This window comes from Sturnus vulgaris, chromosome 2, assembly GCF_052056855.1.
Source record: "Sturnus vulgaris isolate bStuVul1 chromosome 2, bStuVul1.hap1, whole genome shotgun sequence".
NCBI lineage: Eukaryota > Metazoa > Chordata > Aves > Passeriformes > Sturnidae > Sturnus > Sturnus vulgaris.
This window is the reverse complement of record NC_142244.1, coordinates 117,940,657-117,961,363: the sequence shown is the minus strand read 5'-3', so window position 1 is coordinate 117,961,363 and position 20,707 is coordinate 117,940,657. Positions and strand designations below refer to the sequence as shown.

General features: G+C 42.7%; 1 protein-coding gene across 1 annotated transcript in view; it reads right to left on the bottom strand.

The window, feature by feature from the left end:
* The window catches only part of MRPS6 (mitochondrial ribosomal protein S6), a 44,230-nt gene that overhangs the window by 1,985 nt on the left and 21,538 nt on the right, over positions 1-20,707 (bottom strand). The window contains exon 2 of the mRNA XM_088160508.1: positions 12,073-12,212. Coding sequence (XP_088016634.1) covers positions 12,073-12,212 — 140 coding nt within the window. The remainder of the gene's footprint in view (positions 1-12,072; positions 12,213-20,707) is intronic.

Below are 20,707 nucleotides of genomic sequence, written 5' to 3'. Positions count from 1 at the left end.
CTTCCATCCCTGGGAATTGTCTCTCCAAACCAGAGAAAGTGATGGAAAAATTCTGGTTGCAGCTTTATTGGCACTGCTGGTTCATTTACAACAAGGGCTGGATGGGATTTTGGGAATTAGGAATTGTTCCCTGGGATGGAATTCCCAGATTTGCTGGGGCTGCCCCTGGATCCCTGGAATGTTCATTTCCAGGTTGGGACATTGGGACACTGGGAGGTGTCCCTGCCAACCCAAACCATCCCATGGATGGGTTTTAAGGTCCCTCCCAACCCAAACCATTCCAGAATCCCACAATTCTCCAAGCCCACCTCCCCATGGAGCACCACACGACCCCAAAAGCGACATCCCATAAACGCAGGCACATTATCCAAGCGGGATCAGACATCCCAGAGTCACCCCAAAACTGCCCCTGACACAGAGGACTTTGCTCTGCAGGAATTTTGGATTCTTCCAAAGTCAACAGCAGCAGGAGCCTCCCATGTTCACAAAGGGGATCCTGGAGGGAAAATCCCCAAGGGCAGAAGGGACTTGGGGATCTGAAGGGGAAATGGAGCCATGGACAAACCCCTGCTCGTGTCCTTCAGGCCGCACTGGGTTCGTGTTTTGCCATCCCACCCCAAATGTTGCACCCCAAGAGCCCCGTGGGGGTCGGGAATGGCTCAGGCAGAGCTGCTGGATCGCAGGTGCAGCCCTGGCACAGGTGGGGGAATCGTTTTCCCCATCGAGCTCAGCTCGGCCCCAAATCCCTCCCTCAACCTCCGGGATCCTGGGGGGGAATGGTAAAAAATAAAACCCAAATCCACCTGGAGACCCTGATGGCAAGGCAGCAGTGACAACCCGTGCCAATCTATGCCAATCTGTGCCAATCCGTGCCAATCCATGCCAATCCATGCCAATCCATGCCAGTCCATGACAATCCATGCCAATCCATGCCAGCCCATGCCAATCCATGCCAATCCATGCCAGCCCATGCCAATCCATGCCAGCCCATGCCAATCCATGCCAATCTGTGCCAACCCATGTCAATCCATGCCAACCCGTGCCAATCCATGCCAATCCGTGCCAATCCATGCCAGCCCATGCCAGTCCATGCCAATCCATGCCAGCCCATGCCAATCTGTGCCAACCCATGCCAATCCATGCCAATCCATGCCAGTCCATGCCAATCCATGCCAGTCCATGCCAATCCATGCCAGCCCATGCCAATCCATGCCAGCCCATGCCAACCCATGCCAATCCGTGCCAATCCACGCCAATCCACGCCAACCCATGCCAATCCATGCCAGTCCATGCCAGTCCATGCCAGCCCATGCCAGCCCATGCCAATCCATGCCAGCCCATGCCAATCCATGCCAATCCATGCCAACCCGTGCCAATCCCAGAGTGCCCAAGCACCAGGTCCCAGGGATTTGGGGGAACTCTGCCCCACAGCAACAAAATTTGTTTGTTTGTTTGTTTTTTTTTGGGAAATTGGGCTGCCCACTTGTGGGCTCCAGAACACAGAGCTGCCACCAGGGTTGGCCTTTAGGGACATTTCCCATTTTTTTGGGGAGTGCAGCCCAGCAGGATTTGAGGATGCAGGCCCTGAAATCCTGGGGGGATTCTCTGCTGAAGCCATCCCAGCTCAGGGGTGAATTGAGCAGATGCCAACTTGAAGTGCCCTCCTTGGGAAGCTGCTTTCCAAAAACTCTCACCTTGCAGGAAGGAGGATGGGGAGGGAGGAATTCCAGAATTCCAGCCCCCTTCCCTCTCACCCTGATCCCATCCCCATCCCAGCTTTTCATGCAGGATTTAATTCCATTTTTGCCCAGCTCTCGTTTGCTGCTTTCCATTGTGCTCCTTAAACGGCAAGAGGGTTGTTTTCTTTTTTTTTTTTTATTTTTAATTATTTTTTTTTTATTTATTTTATTTTTTTCTCCTTCCCTCCAAAGGCTGCCTTGCAACTTTGTGCTTTCTCTTTGCCATTAGCAAAGGGTGGAAATTTCCACTGACGCACTGTTGATAAGCCAAGGAGGAGCCAGGAGGGGGGAAGGGAGGATGAGCTGTTCCAGCAAATCTCTCTGACTCCTCTCAGGAAAGGTATTTTATCAAAACTGGGAACAAGGTGGCGTTTCAAAAAAAAAAAAAAAACAAAAAAAAACACAACCGACGTGAGCCACAACACACACACAAAACAAAAAAAAAAAAAAAAAAGAGAGAGAGAGAAGGGAGAAAGAAGCGGCGTAAAATAAAAAAAAAAATTTAAAAAAAAATTGGATTTCTTCAGGAAAGAAAAAGAAGAAAGGCTGGAAAAACAATGAGCAAAACAATGGACAATGAAATCCCTGAGGAAATGTGAACCCCCCCTTCCCTCCCCTCAAATCTCCCCCCTGGGATCAGCTGGGGGGGGGAAGTTTTTAAAAACCCTCCAAGCTTTGCTGCAGGCGATGATTTCTGATGATCTGTGACCCCACAACGCTGCCGTTCGTGGAATAAACAACCCCAAATCCCCAAATCCCAACCACACAAAGCCAGGGAAAAATACAGGAATGCAGCAGGGAAAACACACCTCGTTCTTACAAAGACAAAATGCAAAAAAAAAAAAAAAAAAAAAAAAAAAAAAGCATTTGTGCTCTCTAGGAGTCACCAAGGGGGGAGAAATGCAGGAAAATTCCACTGATTCACCAGGAGCCCACGGTTATTTTTGTCCTCCTGCTCGATTGCAAACACGAGGATGATTTAAATGCAGGGGAGCAGATTGGAACACATGAAAACAATACATTAACTCCACCAAAAAAAAAAAAATAATAATAAAAAAAAAAAAATTAAAATATGAGATGGTCTCAAATGAAGGAGGACGTGCCTTTCTTTGCACATGAGGGAAATTTAAAAAATAGGGGGTGGGGGGGGGAAAAAAAAAGAGCCAGGTTTAATTTCTCAAATTTCTCGTGTTCAAGCCAGAAATTGTTTGAATTTTGAGTCCTAAGGATGCTCAAATCTCAGATGAGACCAAGGTGGGACTTCAAGGAACCTGGGTGAGAATTCCCTTTGAAATCCTCCAGGAATACAGCACTGAAGGTATGGGGGGCTTGGAAGAAGCTGTGGGGGGGTCCCCAAATTTTTTCCTTGTGTGGAGGTGGAAGATCCAAGAGAAATAAAATGTTCTGAGGAGCAGCAGAGGTGAAATGAGAAAAAAAACACCTGGAGGAAACCACAGCAGGTGCACGTTGTCCTCACTGAGGTAATTCCACAAAAATAATTTCTTTTTTTTTTTTTTTTTTTAATTTAATTTTTTTTTTTTTTTTTTTTTTTTGCTAGGTGAATTTTTAGGACCATGGAAATGGAGGAATTTGCTTTGCTCCATCTCAGCAGGGCAAGTTCATGATCAAGAAGAAGCAGGACAAGTGTTGATTTTGGCTTTTTAAAAAAAAAAAAATATCCAGTGGAATTTGCTTGAAAATCTGGGAAGGAGCAGCTCAAAAACCAAAAGTTGGATTTTAGTGACCAAAGTGTGACATTTCAGGAATGGCATTTCCCAAATTCCATCACCTGATTTTCAGATAATGAAATCCTGGGAAGAATTTTCCACGGAATCATGAAATTTGGAAAAGATATTCAAGGTGAGCTGTGCCTTGTCCAGCATAAACCCAATTAAATGGAACATTTCAAGAGAATGAAGAAAAGATTAAAATGAAAATTTTAATTGAATCCACCTCTCCAATTCAAATGGTGGCTGGGTTGGTTGTCACCTCACCAAGGTTCAGTGGAGGAGTTTGCACAAAGATTTGGGACATTATCAATTTTGCTCAAGGCCCTCTTAAAAAAAAAACAAAAAAAAAAACCAAAAAAAAAAAAACAAAAAAAAAAAAAAAAAAAAAAAAACCCAACCAAACAAAAAAAAAACCAAAAAACAAACAAAAAAACCCACAAAAAAACAAAAAAAACCCAAAAAAACCAAAACAAACATACAAAAAAAAAAAAAACCAAAAAAACCAAAACAAAACAAAAAAAACCCCAAAAAAACCCCACAAAACAAACAAAAAAAAACCCCACCAAAATTCCAAAGTGCACTTCCACAGGTGAGGTGGAAAAAAAAACCAAACCAAAACAAAACAAAAACCCCAAAAAAACCCAATTTCAGGGCTTTGATCCACACTTAGAAGAGGAAAAAAAAAATTCAAGTGATCAATGAAGAAAGCCCCATCTAGTGGAAGAACACAATTAATGGAGCAGAAAATGTTTCAAATGTTCATAAATCCACAAATATTCCTGCTGCTGCTTTTTTTTTTTTTTTTGTCCAAACAGCTCAAGAGGTTCAAAAATCCAAGCAGCAAAGAGAATTTTGAGTCGGGAGTTAATTTTCAAATTTTTTTTTTAATTTTTTTTTTTTTTTTTTTTTTTTTTTTGGGGGGGGGTGGATTAAGAAAGGGAAAAAAATTGCAGCTCCTTTTTTCTGGTTTGGTTTTTAAGAGGAATGAAAAGAGAGGCTGGACTTGGGTAAATTTGGAGAATAAAATATTTTAGTTGTGAATAATTTGGATTCAATAAAAGGTTGGGGAGAGAGGGGTTTGTTCTAACCTGTGAAAGCTCCATAATTTCAAATTAAAAAAAAAAAAAAAAATCAAATTAATCAAAAATTAATCAAAGTAATCAAAGTAATCAAAGTAATCAAATCCCTGTCCTCTCCCATCCACGTGGAAAATTTCATATCCTGCCACCACAAAGAAGAAAGATGAAAAAAAAAAAAATGAAAAAAAAAAAAAATGAATTGTGCAATATCCTGAGCTCAGCTGCTTGGTGGGGAAAGAGGCAAAGGCTGAAAAATTAAAAAAAAAAAAAAATTAAAAAAAAAAAAAATGGAACAAAATTTCCAATAAAATAATAAATAAAGAATTAAAAAAAAAAAAAAAAAATAAAAATAAGGGGTGTGTTCAGAGAAGTTTTTGGATTCCTGGAAATGTCCAGCTTGGATGAGATTTGGAGCAAACCTGAGGGAATTTTTAGGATTCCTTCCAGCCCAAACCATGCAGTGAAGTTGGGGTTAAATATTGAATTTTTTTTTTTTTTTTTTACTCAATCAGAGGCCATTCCTGCTGGTTTGGGGTCTGGTTTTTTTTTTGGCAAAGCCACCTGGAATTTCTGTCCCCATGACCCCACCCCTGGAATTTCTTTTTTATTCCTCGATCCTCAGGATCCTGCAGAAAATCCCCCGGGAACGTGTGAAAATAAAATTCCCCAAACTGGATGAGAATTCCTGAAAAATTCCCCAGATTGGATAAAAATTCCTGAAAAATTCCCCCCAAAAATGCAATTCCTGGATGAGAATTCCTGATAAATTCCCAAAATTAAATTCCTGGATAATAATTCCTGAGAAATTCCCAAAATTAAATTCCTGGATAATAATTCCTGATAAATTTCCCAAAATGCAATTTCTGGATGAGAATTCCTGAGAAATTCCCCAAAATGTAATTTTTGGATGAGAATTCCTGATAAATTCCCAAAATTAAATTCCTGGGTAATAATTCCTGATAAATTCCCAAAATTAAAATTCCTGGATAATAATTCCTGATAAATTCCCAAAATTAAAATTCCTGGATGAGAATTCCTGATAAATTTCCCAAAATTAAATTCCTGGATGATAATTCCTGATAAATTCCCCAAAATGTAATTTTTGGATGAGAATTCCTGAGAAATTCCCCAAGAACAAAGGCAAGCCCTGGGTTTGCTGTTTTTGGGGGCTGGGAATGAAAACAAAAGAAACCAAAAAAGATGAAAAGGCAAAAGCAAGAAAATAACAAAAAAAAAAAAAAAAAAATTGTCATTTTTTTCAAATTCAAATTTGAAAGAAAGGAAAATAAAAAAAAAAAAACCAAACAACAAAGCAATGGAAAACTGGCAAACAGAGCATGGAAATTGTTCTGAAAAATCAGAGTTTTGCTGGAGAAATCAGAAATTATGGAATGGTTTGGGATGGGAGGGAATTAAAAATAATTTAGGTCATGGCAGGGACAATTCCCAATGATCCAGGCTGCTCCAACCTGGAATTGGGATTTTTAAATAGAAATAAAATAGAAAATGAAAATAGAAAGAAATGTGCAAGTCAATGATAAAATGAATGAAATGATAAAAATGGGAATTCAACAAATCCTAAAATCAAGGAGAAGGAAAAAAGTCCCTGGAGCTCCAGGAATTGTCAAAGCCTGAGCAAATAAAATAAAATAAAATACAATAAAATAAAATAAAATACAGTACAATACAATACAATACAATAAAATAAAATAAAATAAAATACAGTACAATACAATACAATACAATAAAATACAAAAAAATACAACACAAAACAATAAAATAAAATACAATAAAATACAATAAAATAAAATAAAATAAAATAAATAAAATACAATAAAATAAAATAAAATACAATAAAATAAAATAAAATAAAATACAAAAAAAAATACAATACAATACAATACAAAAAAATAAAATAAAATACAATACAATAAAATAAAATACAAAAAAAAATACAATACAATACAATACAAAAAAATAAAATAAAATACAATAAAATAAAATAAAATAAAATACAATACAATACAATAAAATAAAATAAAATAAAATAAAATACAATACAATAAAATAAAATAAAATAAAAATGGAAACAGCATTGGACAGGAGCAAAAAACCATTAAAAACTCTGAAATTCCAACCCCCACTATTCCAAGTTCCTCCTCTCCCCAAAGGAATGTGGGAATCCTGGATTTTTAAAATATTTTTTTATTATTATTTTTTATTTTATTTTTGGGGGGTTTTTTTCTTTGTTTTTTTGTTTCTTTTTTTTTCCTTTGTTGTTGTTCTTTTTTTTTTTTTTTTTTTTTTTGTTTGTTTGTTTTGTTTTGTTTTTTGGGGTTTTTTTTGGTTTTTTTTTTGGTTTTTTGTGGGTTTTCTTGTTGTGTTTTTGTTTTTTAGTTTTGGGTTTTTTTGGTTCGTTTGTTTTTGGGTTTTTTTTTTGCTTGTGTTTTTTTTGTGTGTGTTTTTGAGGTTTTTTTTGTTTTGGTTTTTTGGGGTTTTTTTGGGTTTTTTGGATTTTTTGAGTGTGTTTTTGTGGGGTTTTTTTGTGGGTTTTTTTTGGTGTGTTTTGGGGTTTTTTTGGGGAGGTTTTTTGGGTTTTTTTGTTTTTTTTTTGTTTTTTGTTATTGTTGGGTTTTTTTTTGTTTTTTTGGTTTGTGGTTTTTTGCGTGTGTTTTTGTGTATTTTTTTGTGGGTTTTTTTGGTTTTTTTTTTGTTTTTTGTATTTGTTTTTGTGTGGTTTTATTTGTTTTTTGTTTTGTGTTTTGTGGTTTTTTTCTGTTTTTTTCTGTTTGTTTGTTTTTGGGGTTTTCTTGTTTTTTTTTTTTTTTTTTTTTTTTTAATTTTTTTTTTTTCTTTTTTTTTTTTTTGTTGCAGGACCACAGCAAACACAAAATTCCAAAATTCCACTCCCAATTTCCTTCTCTCACTTTTCCAACCTGTTGAAATTTCCTCCAGCTCAGCCCTGAGCAAATCCAGGAGCAAACAAAGCCAGATCCTCATTTAAATAATTTCATTTTCTTTGTGCCAGCCACAAACACCCCTGGAACCAAAAAAAAAACCAAAAAAAAACCCAAAAAAACCTTAAAAGTGATTTAAAGGCAGCTCATTAATAACGAGTAAAATAAATGTTTGGTTGCCCAGCAGGAGAGAAATGTTGAAAATCTTGATTTAAATACATTTTTTTCCTGTTTTTTCCTTTTTTTTTTTTTTTTTTTCCACTAGCCAGGGCTCAAAGTCTCACTGAAGTTTCTATACCTGGAACCTTGTCACATTTTATTCACTCAGCAGATAAATTGTTAAAATTTCAAATTATTCTCTGAAATATTAAAAAAAAAAAAACCCAAAATATTCGTGTTCCATTATGAATAAAATGAACGTGAATGAGTGGTTAATTCAATTTAAAGATCAGGAAATCAAGGATTGAAAAGTTTGATTCTTTAGATGAATCCACACAATTCCCAAAATTCAATTTTCATCATGAGCTGCAGGCAAAAAAAAACCTGTCAATGTTAGGTCTTGTCAAAAAAAAAAAATAAAATAAAACAAAAGGAGGAAGATGCTTAAAATCTAAATTTTAACACCTCCTCAATGAGCAGAATCTCCTGAGAGGGAATAAATTCCATTTTTTTTTTTTTTTTGTTTGTGGGATCTGAGATTTTCAGGAGAAATAAAATCGTTCCTGCCACTGCAAATCAGTTTTACACAGCAATTGTCAGAAAAATTCCTTTTCTCTGCGAAATCTCTTGGAAATTGTGAATTTTCTAACAAAACCTGTAATGCAACTTTATATCCACAATATCCCAAAAGATGCTGGAGCACTCCAGAACTCAGGGAAAAAAAAAAAATTAAAAAAAAAAATTCCTTTTTTAAGGACAAACCATCCCATCCTGCTGATTTATGAATTTCTATTTTCTACTTCAACTTTTTCCCAATCTCTAAAATCACCACCAAAACCTGCACAAGCTTTGCCCTGAAAATCAGGGTTTGGGTTGGGAGGGAATTTAAAAATCATTCCATGCCCAGCTTAGTCCATTCCATTCATTTTTATCTAATTATAGGAGATTAATTTGCATATAATTCACCAGCTCAGAGATCCAAGGAAATAATGGATTGAGTGTCAATCCTAAATCTCCAACTAATTGCATGTTATAGGAAAATAAAGAGATAATATATATAAATAAATGAATTAATTAATGATTTATAAATAAATGAATAAATAAATAAAAAGTTAAAGCTCTAAAAGTAATAATAATAATAATAATAATAATAATAATAATAATAATAATAATAATAATAATGAAATAAACTAAAAATATGAAAACCTCAAAGAAGTAAAAAAAAAAATTTAAAGTTTTGGAAGATTCAAGGTTCTCCCCCCAGACCCTCATTTGAATTCTCACAGAAGCCTCTTAAATCCATTCCAAATAAGCCAAAACTAAGGAAAGGTGAAATATTCTGGATTATCCAATATCCCATTCCACACCAAGCTGCTCCAAAAGGGACACAGGAGAATTAAAAATTAATTTGGAGGGAGGAAAAAATTCCAGGATTTCATGGTAAGTCCAGGAGCCTATGGAACATATGGAAAAGTTGTTTATTTTCTTAAAAAAAAAAAAAAAAAGATTTTTTTTTTTACAGCTGCTGTAAAGCAGAACTGGCTGATTTTATAGAATGGCTCAAAACCTGATTTATCACTTCCTATTGATGGATGATGTTTGATTTCCTGAATATTTTCTTTTTCCCATCTAAAACACTGCGTGCAATCCACACTGCCTGCCCACGGAGCTGCAAATTCCGCAGGAAATTCTGCAGGAATGCAATCCCTGGAATTCCCAGCTGCTGCCACTGCAATTTGAGATCCCAAAGAAAAGCACACAGAGCATTTCCTGCAGCATCTCCCTCAATCCTTTCTCCATTTTTACAAACCAAGGGATCCAGTGAGGATCTGTCACATCCTGGGACTGAGATCCAAGGGAAAAGCTGAGAAATATTTGGGGACACCTGAGCTGGGAGGAGGAGGAGGAGGAGGAGGAGGAGCAGAGGAGGAAGCTTTGATCTCATGGTTTCCTGCCTGAAGGTTGCAATTCTTGGTTATTAAAGCCTTGTTTTTACTCAGCACATAAAATAAAACCTGAGGGCTCTGCACACAGGAGGGGTTTGCTCAGGGATCTCTGGGAGAAGGATTTGGAAATGTTGGGGGTGAGATTTTGGGGGGTGAGAGCTGGACCTGTCCCAGCCCAGAGCCCCCCCTGTGGGAGCAGGAAAAGGATTGGGATTGAGTTTGGGATTGGGATTGTGTCCCTGTGCCCCACTCAGGTGTGACCTCACCTGAAGGAGCTGCAGGAACCATGGAGAGAGAAAATTCCCAAGGGATGGAGGGACAGCACCCAGGGAATGGAGGGACAGCACCCAGGGAATGGAGGGACAGCACACAGGGAATGGAGGGACAGCACACAGGGAATGCAGGGACAGCACCCAGGGGATGGCTTCAGAGCAGGATTTGATGGGATTTTGGGAATTAGGAATTGTTCCCTGGGATGGAATTCCCAGATTTGCTGTGGCTGCCCCTGGATCCCTGGAATGTTCAGTTCCAGGTTGGACATTGGGACAGTGGGAGGTGTCCCTGCCATGGCAGGGGTGGCTCTGGGTGGGATTTGGGGTCTCTCCCAAGCCAAAGCAATCCCTGACTCCACTCCAGGCACTGCCACTCTGCCCATGCCTGTTTTGCTCTCCTGCTCCATATGGGTTATTTTTTTTTTTTTTTTTCTCCAGCCATGGCTTGACTCTGCCAGTTTTGCAATGCAGGATGAAATCCTGTTGTGTGCCCATGGGAGCTGAGAAATTCTTGTCTCAAGACAGAATTAGTGATTACCTCATCCTGCTGTCAGAGCAGACACATTTTATAAACATTAAAGCTTTTTCCAAGGGCAGAACAAGGAGCTGGTGCTTCTCTCCTTGTGCCAGTGGGGAGCTGAGGCAGAGGGAAGAAATTCCTTTGATTTTTGGCTGCTCTGGTGGAGATGTTGGGTGACAGATTTTGCCTTGGGTGGCAGCAATTCTGCGGGTCAGGTTTTGAGTTCAACAAAAATCCAGGAACCAACATCTGCAGGACTTTGGAGAAGGGATGAAGAGGAGCACAGGGGATGTGTGCCAGGGCATCATCACCTCCACAGGGAGGAATTCCTCCCCAGTGCCCCATCCAACCCTGCCCTCTGGCAGTGGGAACCCACCCCAATGTCTGTCACTGCATTTTCTTGGGGAGAAGTCCCCTTCCCTCCTTTTCCAAGTGTTCCTGAAGCTTCTGAAAGGGCTCCCTGAAGTTTCTCCTCCCCTGGCTGATGGAACAGGAGTGTGCTGGACATTCCCCCTTCCCCTGGCAGCTCTCACCATTCCCATTCGGCAGGAGCACCACAAAGTGCTCAGAAGAGGGAATGGAACCAGGAATCACCCCCAGAGTGTTGATCCAAGAAGGATTTCACAGCTCTGGAGTCCCCTGAAGGAAGAGCAGGGCTGGCCAAGCTCCCCTGGATCGCTGCAGGATGGGGAGGAGCTCGTTAATTGTTATAATTGCTGCAATTGTAATAATTGGTTTTTTGATTTTTTTTTTTTTTTTTTGGATTAGGCAGCCCCAGCAGTGGGGGTTGCTTAGCAACATCTCCAGGATTTGGGAGAGGCAGAAGCCATCTCAGAGCTCCCTCTGCACTCTGGGGCAGCCCAGCGTTCCTTCATTCCCATTCCTTGTGTTTCCATAAAACACAGGAATACCTAAAACATCCTGCAGTGAGGGGCTGGGACAGGAGAAACTCCAGGGAGAGCTCAGAGCCCCTGGCAGGGATCCCCAGAGGGATTTGGGATAAGGGATGGAGGGACAGCACCCAGGGAATGGCTTCAAAGCAGGATTTGATGAGATTTTGGGAATTAGGAATTGTTCCCTGGGATGGAATTCCCAGATTTGCTGTGGCTGCCCCTGGATCCCTGGAATGTTCAGTTCCAGGTTGGACATTGGGACAGTGGGAGGTGTCCCTGCCATGGCAGGGCTGGCACTGGGTGAGCTTTAAAATCCCTCCCAACCCAAACCATTCCATGATTCTGGACTTTATCAAACCCAAAAACTGGATCAGAAACACAACCAAGTCTTTCCAGGGCACCTGAATTTGATAAATAACATTGGAGGAAAGGAACCCATCCTGCCAACCAGCAGATTAAGTTCAGTTTTTATCAGGAAACCGCCTAAAAATAGTTATTTAAAAAATAATAATACTACTGTTTATATTGGGGGAAAGTTCTGCAGGCCTGAGGCTACAAAAACACGAGTGAAAACACTCAGAAAAATGACACCACTCAGAATAAAACACACAAAACACTCCAAGCAGGACACACACACACACACACACATCCCAACAACCACCCAGCACTCCCAGGTCCCACCTGCAACCCAAAAAAATAAAAAAAATCACCAGGAAGCCCAAAAAGTTGTTCCTGATTTTGCAGGAGCAGCATTTTAGCAATGGCATCACCACTCACCCTCCTCTCTTGTGACGTTCCTTGTGCTTGGAGATTTTGTAAGGCAGGGATCTCTCCCCCAGATTTTCCAGGTTCCTCACGATGGCTCCTCTCTCCAGCAGAGCCTCAATGCTGCGTTTGAGCACAGCAGCTGTCTCAGGCTGGAGGGGAAAAAAAAAAAAAAAAAAAAAAAAAAAGAGGAAGAAAAGTGAGAAATTCATAAAAATCTGGTTCTTTCGTGGGGTAGAAAGGACACCTGCACTTGTACAGCTCAGCACTTGGTGCTGCAAGGCAAGAAGATAAAGTTGGAAGCATTTGGGAGAGAATTTTTTATTCCTCAGCGAAATTTGTTGCCATTTCCAAGAAAATGAGCAAATGAGTTCATGGATTTGACTCACCTTGGTCTGAGCCAATCAATGTTCCTAGCAAAGGAAAATGATGGATTTGGAAAAGTTTTGGGGTCCTTGCACCGTTATTGTTCATTAATATTTAAAGTGAACAATGTGGGGAAAACACAAATCCACGGCTTGATATGGAGACAACAATTAGCACGAAATGATTTCTGTTGTTATTTACAGTGCAGGGGTGTGATGCCAGAGAACCATGGAATATCCTGGGCTGGAAGGGACCCACAGGGATCCCTGACCCAGCTCCCCAACGATCCCATTCTGTCCCTGGAGTGTTGTCCTAAGGCTGCTGGAGCTCTGTGCCCATTCCACAACCTCATTTCACATTTCAGGCAGTTGTGGAGAGGTCCCCCCCCCCTTGACAAACCTTTCTTAACCTCCATGCAGATCGAAATTAAATTAAATTCAATATTGTTGGGTAAACTCCCTCAGCCCCCAAATGACACAGAAGCTTTTTTGTGCCTTTTCCACATGGCCAGGGATCAGCACATTCCCTGAGTGCCAACCTGAGGTGCAATTTCTGAACACAACGAAGCCAAAGCTTTGAGCCCCGTGTATTTAAAAACAAAACCAGAGAGAAAGAACAAGAAAAGAAAGCCACAGATTTCTACATTCAGGATTGTAAAATTTGCAACCTTCCCCACTTGTGGCCATACTCTGAAAACATCAACTAATTGTTGGGTTGGGAAGCTTGTCACTGTAATCCCTCTCATTCTCCCTCTCCCAAAATTGCCATGGTTTATCCTGGCTTGCCTAAAGCCATCACCCAAACTAAAAATAAGCTGAACTCTGCTAACCAAAAGATCCACAGACACAGGTTCCTTGGTTTGCCTCAGAGCCAGCCCATCTGGGGACAGAGGAAATGGGAGCCTGCCTGGCTCCCAACTCAGGAGCCACAACATTATTTCCTGAACAGCCAGCACTAATTCCAGTCCCAGAGCCCAGCACTAATTCCAGTCCCAGAGCCCAGCACTAATTCCAGTCCCAGAGCCCAGCACTAATTCCAGTCCCAAATCCCAGCACTAATTCCAGTCCCAGAGCCCAGCACTAATTCCAGTCCCAAATCCCAGCTCTAATCCCAGTCCCAAATCCCAGCTCTAATTCCAGTCCCAGAGCCCAGCTCTAATTCCAGTCCCAGAGCCCAGCTCTAATTCCAGTCCCAAAGCCCAGCTCTAATTCCAGTCCCAAAGCCCAGCTCTAATCCCAGTCCCAAAGCCCAGCACTAATCCCAGTCCCAAAGCCCAGCTCTAATCCCAGTCCCAAATCCCAGCACTAATTCCAGTCCCAGAGCCCAGCTCTAATCCCAGTCCCAGAGCCCAGCTCTAATCCCAGTCCCAGAGCCCAGCTCTAATCCCAGTCCCAGAGCCCAGCTCTAATTCCAGTCCCAAAGCCCAGCTCTAATCCCAGTCCCAGAGCCCAGCTCTAATCCCAGTCCCAAAGCCCAGCTCTAATCCCAGTCCCAAAGCCCAGCTCTAATCCCAGTCCCCCAGACGTGGGGAGGGAAGAGGAGACAATGGAGCTGCTGCTCCAGAGGGGACAAGGCAGAGCTCCAAGAGCAGGGATGGGCTGGTTTGCAATCCCAGCTCTGGACACCCCTCCTGCCCCCAGGGGCAAAGCAGAGCCATTCCCAACTGGTGTCAGCCCTGGTGGGCTCTGGCAGTGACCTCGGGCCACATCAGTGGCTCACAGGTTGTCACCTTGTTCTGGAAAGGTGCAGAATGCTGGGAGGGGTCAGGCTGGACAGCACAGGGCACAGGACTGTGGATATTCTGGGATATCCCCAGGGAGGAGACTCCAGCCCCTCTCTGCTCCCTGCCCAGGACAGAAGTTGTGCCTCCTGTGCAGGGGGAATTGCTGGGCTCAGCCCCTGGACAATGGGACAGTGATGGAGCAGAGCCTGGGAGTGCTCTGACCCTTCTGCACACGGGGACACACACAGGGATGGACAGACAGGGACAGACAGACAGACAGGGACCCCAGGGGCTGAGGGCTCCTGAAGAAGGAACCAAAGGATTTTTATCTACAGATCCAAACTCCCCACTCCTCCACCTCCACGTGTTTCAGACCTGCCCAGAAGAAATGTTGACTCCACAGCTCCCACCAAGTCAAACACAGCCCCAGGTGTCACACCAGCCACAGGTGAGGGGACACCCTGAGCACTTTGTCCCCACCTCCAAACCTGTGTCCAGCTGTGGCTCCTGCAGGAGAGCCCTGGAGGGGCTGGAGGTGTCCAGGGCAGGGAAGGGAGCTGGGAAGGGGCTGGAGCCCCAGGAGGGGCTGAGGGAGCTGGGAAAGGGGCTGAGGCTGGAGAAAAGGAGGCTCAGGGGGGACCTTGTGGCTCTGCACAAGTCCCTGGCAGGAGGGGCAGGGAGGGGGGGTCGGGCTGTGCTCCAGGGAACAGGGACAGGAGGAGAGGGAACGGCCTCAGGCTGGGCCAGGGCAGGCTCAGCTTGGACAGCAGCAGGAATTTCCCCATGGAAAGGGAGCTCAGGCTTTGGCAGGGGCTGCCCAGGGAGCTTTGGAGTGCCCATCCCTGCAGGTGGCCCAGAAATGTGGGGCTGTGGCCCCTGAGAATGGGGTTTAAAGGTGAGCACATCACTGGGGCTGGTCCATGGCTGGACTGCATCATCCCAAAGGTTTTTCTCCAAGCTCAGCATTCTGTGATTGTGGCTTTTCCCTCTCTCCTCACAGGTCTGTCAGCTCAGCACAATCCCACCCAAGAGCAGGAAGCTGTTCCATGCACTGCTGGGGTGCCCCATCCCTTCTCCCCCAGGATTAAAATCACCAAAGCAGCACCAAGCACCTCGTCCTGAGGGGATGTTGTGTATCAGAGGGAATCAAAATCCTCCCATGGGTTTTATCAGTCCCACAGGACTCACCTGGCAACCAGGAAAGGTATAAAGAAATGGGAACTGGGGAAAAAAATGGGAATTCACTGGTGGCAAAGTGGCTTCAGGCATTGATCATCAGCCACGGAGCTCAAAGAGCAGCTTGGAGACAAAGTGAATGTGGAAATCAAACCTTTGGAATTCTGGTGCTTCCTAAAAAATGAGGAGCCACCCACCTGGAACTAGAGCTGGGTGAAAAGACTCAGCTCCACACTGCTCCTTTTTCCATCTCATTTCCCTAAAAAAAATTCCAAGAGACAGAAAATCCAGCACTGGCTACGAAAAAAGTTTTGCCAACCACCAAAAGCTCCTCCAAGAAGAGTCTTTGTTGAGAGGAAGGAAGGAAACACCAAATCCTCAGGACTTTTAGGGCTAGGACAGTTCCCAGGTTCTTCTGGCCACTTGCTCAGTCCAACAGGAAGCATTTAAAGTCAGTGGGTTCATCCCAAATTATAAACAGGAATAACTCCATCCCAATTATTTGATTGTCCCTTCAGTGTAGTAACAGGAGCAGGATAAAATTATGTCTTTTTTTTGGTTGCTCAGCAGTTACAAAAGGTTGGTGTGGGATTATTTACTGAGGTGGAAATCAAAGAAGGCAAAATCCATCTTTAGAAGGAAGCTGCAATTCCAAGCAGCAAAATTAAGGGAAAAAAACCCCATTTCCTTGCTGTCATTTACTACTTAATAAAACATTAGAAATTATTAGTGAAAATGATTAAAAACTCTGCAATTAGTGTAAAAGCATCCAGAACCCAGAGCAGCAGCTCCAGGTTGGGTACAGGCAGGAAAGATCAAAATGCAGAAAAATGCAGCATTCCAGGGAAACAGAAGATGGGGGAACTGGGCTGAACCCCTGGGAAAAAATGGAGCAGGCTGGCTGGAAATGGAGCCATGGAAATGGGAGGACTCCCAAAACCTGCCTGGAAGTTCAGGGCTGGGGAGGGATCCCAGACTGGTTTGGGTTGGGAGGGATCTCAAATCCCACCCTGCCCTCAAATCCCAAATCCCAAATTCTGTCCCAATGTCCAACCTGGCCTTGGGCACTGCCAGGGATCCAGGGGCTGCTCTGGGAATTCCATCCCAGGGAACAATTCCTAATTCCCAAAATCCCATCAAATCCTGCTTTGAAGCCATTCCCTGTGTGCTGTCCCTCCATCCCTTATCCCAAATCCCTCTGGGGATCCCTGCCAGGGGCTCTGAGCTCTCCCTGGATCCTTCTCCTGTCCCAGCCTGGCTCCAGAGCAGAGGAGAAGCTCCATGGCCTCCTCTGGACTCATTCCAACATTTCCACACCTTTCTTCTTCAATTTAGGGACAGCTGGATGCAGGGCCAGAGGTTTCTTCCCAAGACACCATAAGGGATAAATGGGAAAGCCCATGGGAATGGCCATGACAACCTTTCCATGCTCCCATCCCACACTGGGTGAACACAAAAGCAGGAGACACTCATCCAGAAATGGCAAATAAAACGTTACAGCAGGCACATCACCAAAAAATAACCTGGGGGAAAAATGATCAAAACGATTTCTGAATTCAAATGAACACCCCTTTCCTCAAAATAATTTGAATTAGCATTTGAATTGTGTGTAAGCCAAAGAAGCAGATGTGAATTCAAAGCCATCAGACCTGGATGGAGAAGAAGAAACTTTGAAACTCAAAGTGATGCCTGAACTCTTTTGTTCCCAAGTCCACCTTTTTTCTTCAAAGAATCTAAATTCTATGATGGATCTTTAAAAATTTTAACTCAACTTTTAAGATCAAAGGAAATTGTAGAAGAAATTAAACTAAAATCTAAGGAATACACTCTATAAATACCGACTCACAGCTAAATTAAAACATCAATCCCAACACTGATTTTAATTCATTTTAGAGAGCTGAAAGTCTTGAGAATTTCTAAAAACAAGCCTAAAAAGGTGCCTTTAAAATCTGAAATAAACAGCAACCAAATCTTCCATGATTTAGGGCCATTTCAATGGTTTATTACTAGAAACAGTTAAAGTAACAATTGGCCACAATGTCACAGAAGGGTTTGGGTTGGAAGGGATTTTAGGGATCATCCAGTGCCACCTCAGCCATGGCAGAGACAACTTCCACTGTCCCAGGCTGTTCCAAACCCTGTCCAGCCTGGCCTGGGACACTGCCAGGGATGGGGAGTCCTCAACCTTCCAGGCACAAACCATTCAGAATCAGTTAAAATTCAGAATTAATTAAAAACCTTCCTTAAAACTCCAGAAACTCTTCACTTCTTCTGACCACAATGCATTTTAATAAAGGTTTCAAGGTAACACTGCAAAATTCTCCTCAACAGAAACTGAGAAAGGAGCTCCCCAGGAACTCCAAACTGTGTTCCCACCATGATGTGAATGTATTTCATCAAGTTTATTTTGTATGTTCATTAAGCTTAAATAATGAAATTAAAACAAAAAAAAAAAAAATATGGAGGGAGCATCCCTCCTTCTTCCCCAGTTTTACAGACTGGGCTGGGATGTCCCCATGGTCAGCTGGGGTCCCCATGGTCTGGGAAGTGCCCACTCAGCCAATTTCCCAGAATTAGAGAATCCCCAAATCCCCGAGGCTGGCAAAGCCCTCCCAGCCCCTGCAGTCCCAGCTGTGCCCCGTGGCCACCTTGTCACCCTGAGTGCCACCTCCAGGTGCCACCTCCAGGGATGGGCACTCCAAAGCTCCCTGGGCAGCCCCTGCCAAGGCCTGAGCTCCCTTTCCATGGGGAAATTCCTGCTCACATGAAGTTCTGATTCCCCAGCCCCTTCCCAGCTCCCTTCCCTGCCCTGGACACCTCCAGCCCCTCCAGGGCTCTCCTGCAGGAGCCACAACTGGACACAGCCCTCGAGGGTCTCAGTGCCAGCACAGAGGGACAATCCCAGCCCTTGGGGACAATCCCAGTCCTTGGGGACAATCCCTGCCCTTGGGGACAATCCCAGTCCTTGGGGACAATCCCAATCCCTGCCCTGCTCCTGCTGGACACACAATTCCTCCTCCTGATCCTCTTGCCCTACCCAGCCTGCTCTGAGCCATCTCTCCCTTGTCTGAGAGGAATTTTCATGGATCAGATGTGGCTCTGGACACACAGCTCTGATTCCCACCCTGCTGCCCAAGGACAGCGAGGCAGGACAAAGGCAAAGCTGAGCTCGAGTAAAAAACCTTCCCCAGCACATTTCGAGGAGCACAGCTTTAATTTTTAACTCCTCCCGCTTTTGCAGAGCATCCTTGGCTCCGGAGCAGAAGGTTTCAGGTGGAAGTCACAATGTTTTCACCAAGTGAAGAGGAAATCTTGTCAATTCCTTGCTCAAATTCTGCCAGATCGATCCTGGGATACACGAAGCTGCCTCACAAACAGGGGTCAGGTAAATATTAAAAATCACTGCTGACAAATGGTTATAAACAGAACAACCTGAATTATCTTCAATCACTCCACCAACACCTCAGAAATAAAGCCCAAAAGACCCAAAAATCAAATCCCTGAGTACAACCTGATTAAAGTGGAGAGAGAGAAGGTCCAGGGGTGAAACCTCCTGGCTCTTTCCCTTTCCCAACACCACAACATCCACGGGGAAACTGGGGCAGCCACATCCCAGGAGAGGAATTCATTCCCTGCAGGAAAAAAATGTCCTCATTGGCACCATCTCCGTGGGATTTTCCACACAAATCCTGCCCAGAACCCACCTGGGCCAGGTTCCCCTCACCCAGAGGAACCTGAAATCCCAAAAAAAAAAAAAAAAAAAAAAAAAAGCAGGAAATTGGGGAGTGAGGCTTGGCCAACACAAACAGAAGCAGCTGGTGACAAAGAGGCTGCTTGAACCTCTTTGAGAATCACTGACCTGGAAAGCTGCTCACTGAGCAAACACCTAATAAACTAATTACAGAACCAGTTAATTAATAGTTAACTCATGAAAACGCTCCCCCTTGGAAATCACAAATCCAAACTAAGTTTGTAAGGCAGGAAAACGCTTCTTTTTCATCCCAAATCCAAAGTTTCCTCTCAAAAAACGTTCCTTACCCACTCCTCGAAACAAACAGCCAAACTCCCATTTTCCTTTTACAGCACAGCAGCAAAAGAAGAGAATAAACGAAAAATTCGGGTTAAATCATTTTTCCCTGCAGCTGAAATTCTGGGTTTGACATCCTTGCCACAGTTTTTTGCCAAAGGAATGTGAACCCCTGATTTAACACCAGGCTTGCCCCTCTCCTTGCTGAACCACCACCAAGGAATTCCTGATTCCCAGCACAATTCCCAAGTTCATCACGTCCTGATGGGGGGGACAGGGATGAGGAGAAGGCAGTGGCAGATGCAGGGCTCTGCTCACACAACGTGCTGATGTTTTAATTCCAGAATCAATAAGAAAGTGTTGGTCCCACTCAAGAACTGCTGAAGCAGCAGCTGAACAGGATATTTGAAGATAAAACGAAAAAAAAAAAACCATAAAAACTGGAGTTTTGCACAATATCCAAGCAGATTCCTTGGCTAAAGGGGGGGGGTTCACTCGTGTTTTGTGCCCTGGGCTCAGCCCAGTCCATCCCAGTCCCACCTCCCAAAACCAAACTCAGGATTTGGGATCCTCGAGTTCTCCCTGCAGTTTCAAAGAACCCAGTCTGGCTTTGCCTTTGGAATAACCTGGAATCGTTTTTCCCTAACAGGGACGCAGGTTTTACTGAAAGTAAAATACTCCAAAACAGCTCCACAAATCTTTGTTCTGTTGGGTTGGTCGGTTTGGTGTTTGTTTTGTTTTTGGTTTTTTTTTTTGTTTGTTTGTTTTTTTTTTCTCTATTTTTATTGAAACTTTGTACAGAAGTTTGAAACATTTCCATACAATACTTTGAGACAGGACAAAATGCCATGGTAAAGGAATGTAAACTGCAAGAAACACAGTCTGAAAGTATCCAAATACTCTCTAATAAGAGTTTTAGTTTGAAGACTAATGCAGGAGGCAAAATAATATGCATACAGTATACAAAGAACAGTATACACAGGGCCAGCAATGCTAACTATGAAAATTTTGCATCAGATTTACTTCAAAGATTGATAGCAATATGATAATTCTATACACTAGACCAAAATTAATTTATCATACATCGTTTCTATGACAAAAAGCTTGTCATTAAGGACAGTAGCAACTTACAATATAATTAAGCTGTATTAATCTCATTAACACTTCTAAATCTATATTCCTACTACAGTAAAGGTTTTTTTTTTTTTTTCAGTATATTGTCTTATAAGATCTTAACAGACCTTTAAATAACACTTTACCAAAAGAGACCTGGATCCATTATAGTGATCTTATCTACATGCCCATTTGGCTTATTTCCAAAAAAACAACCAAGGGACAAGGAAAAAGGCAGGTTT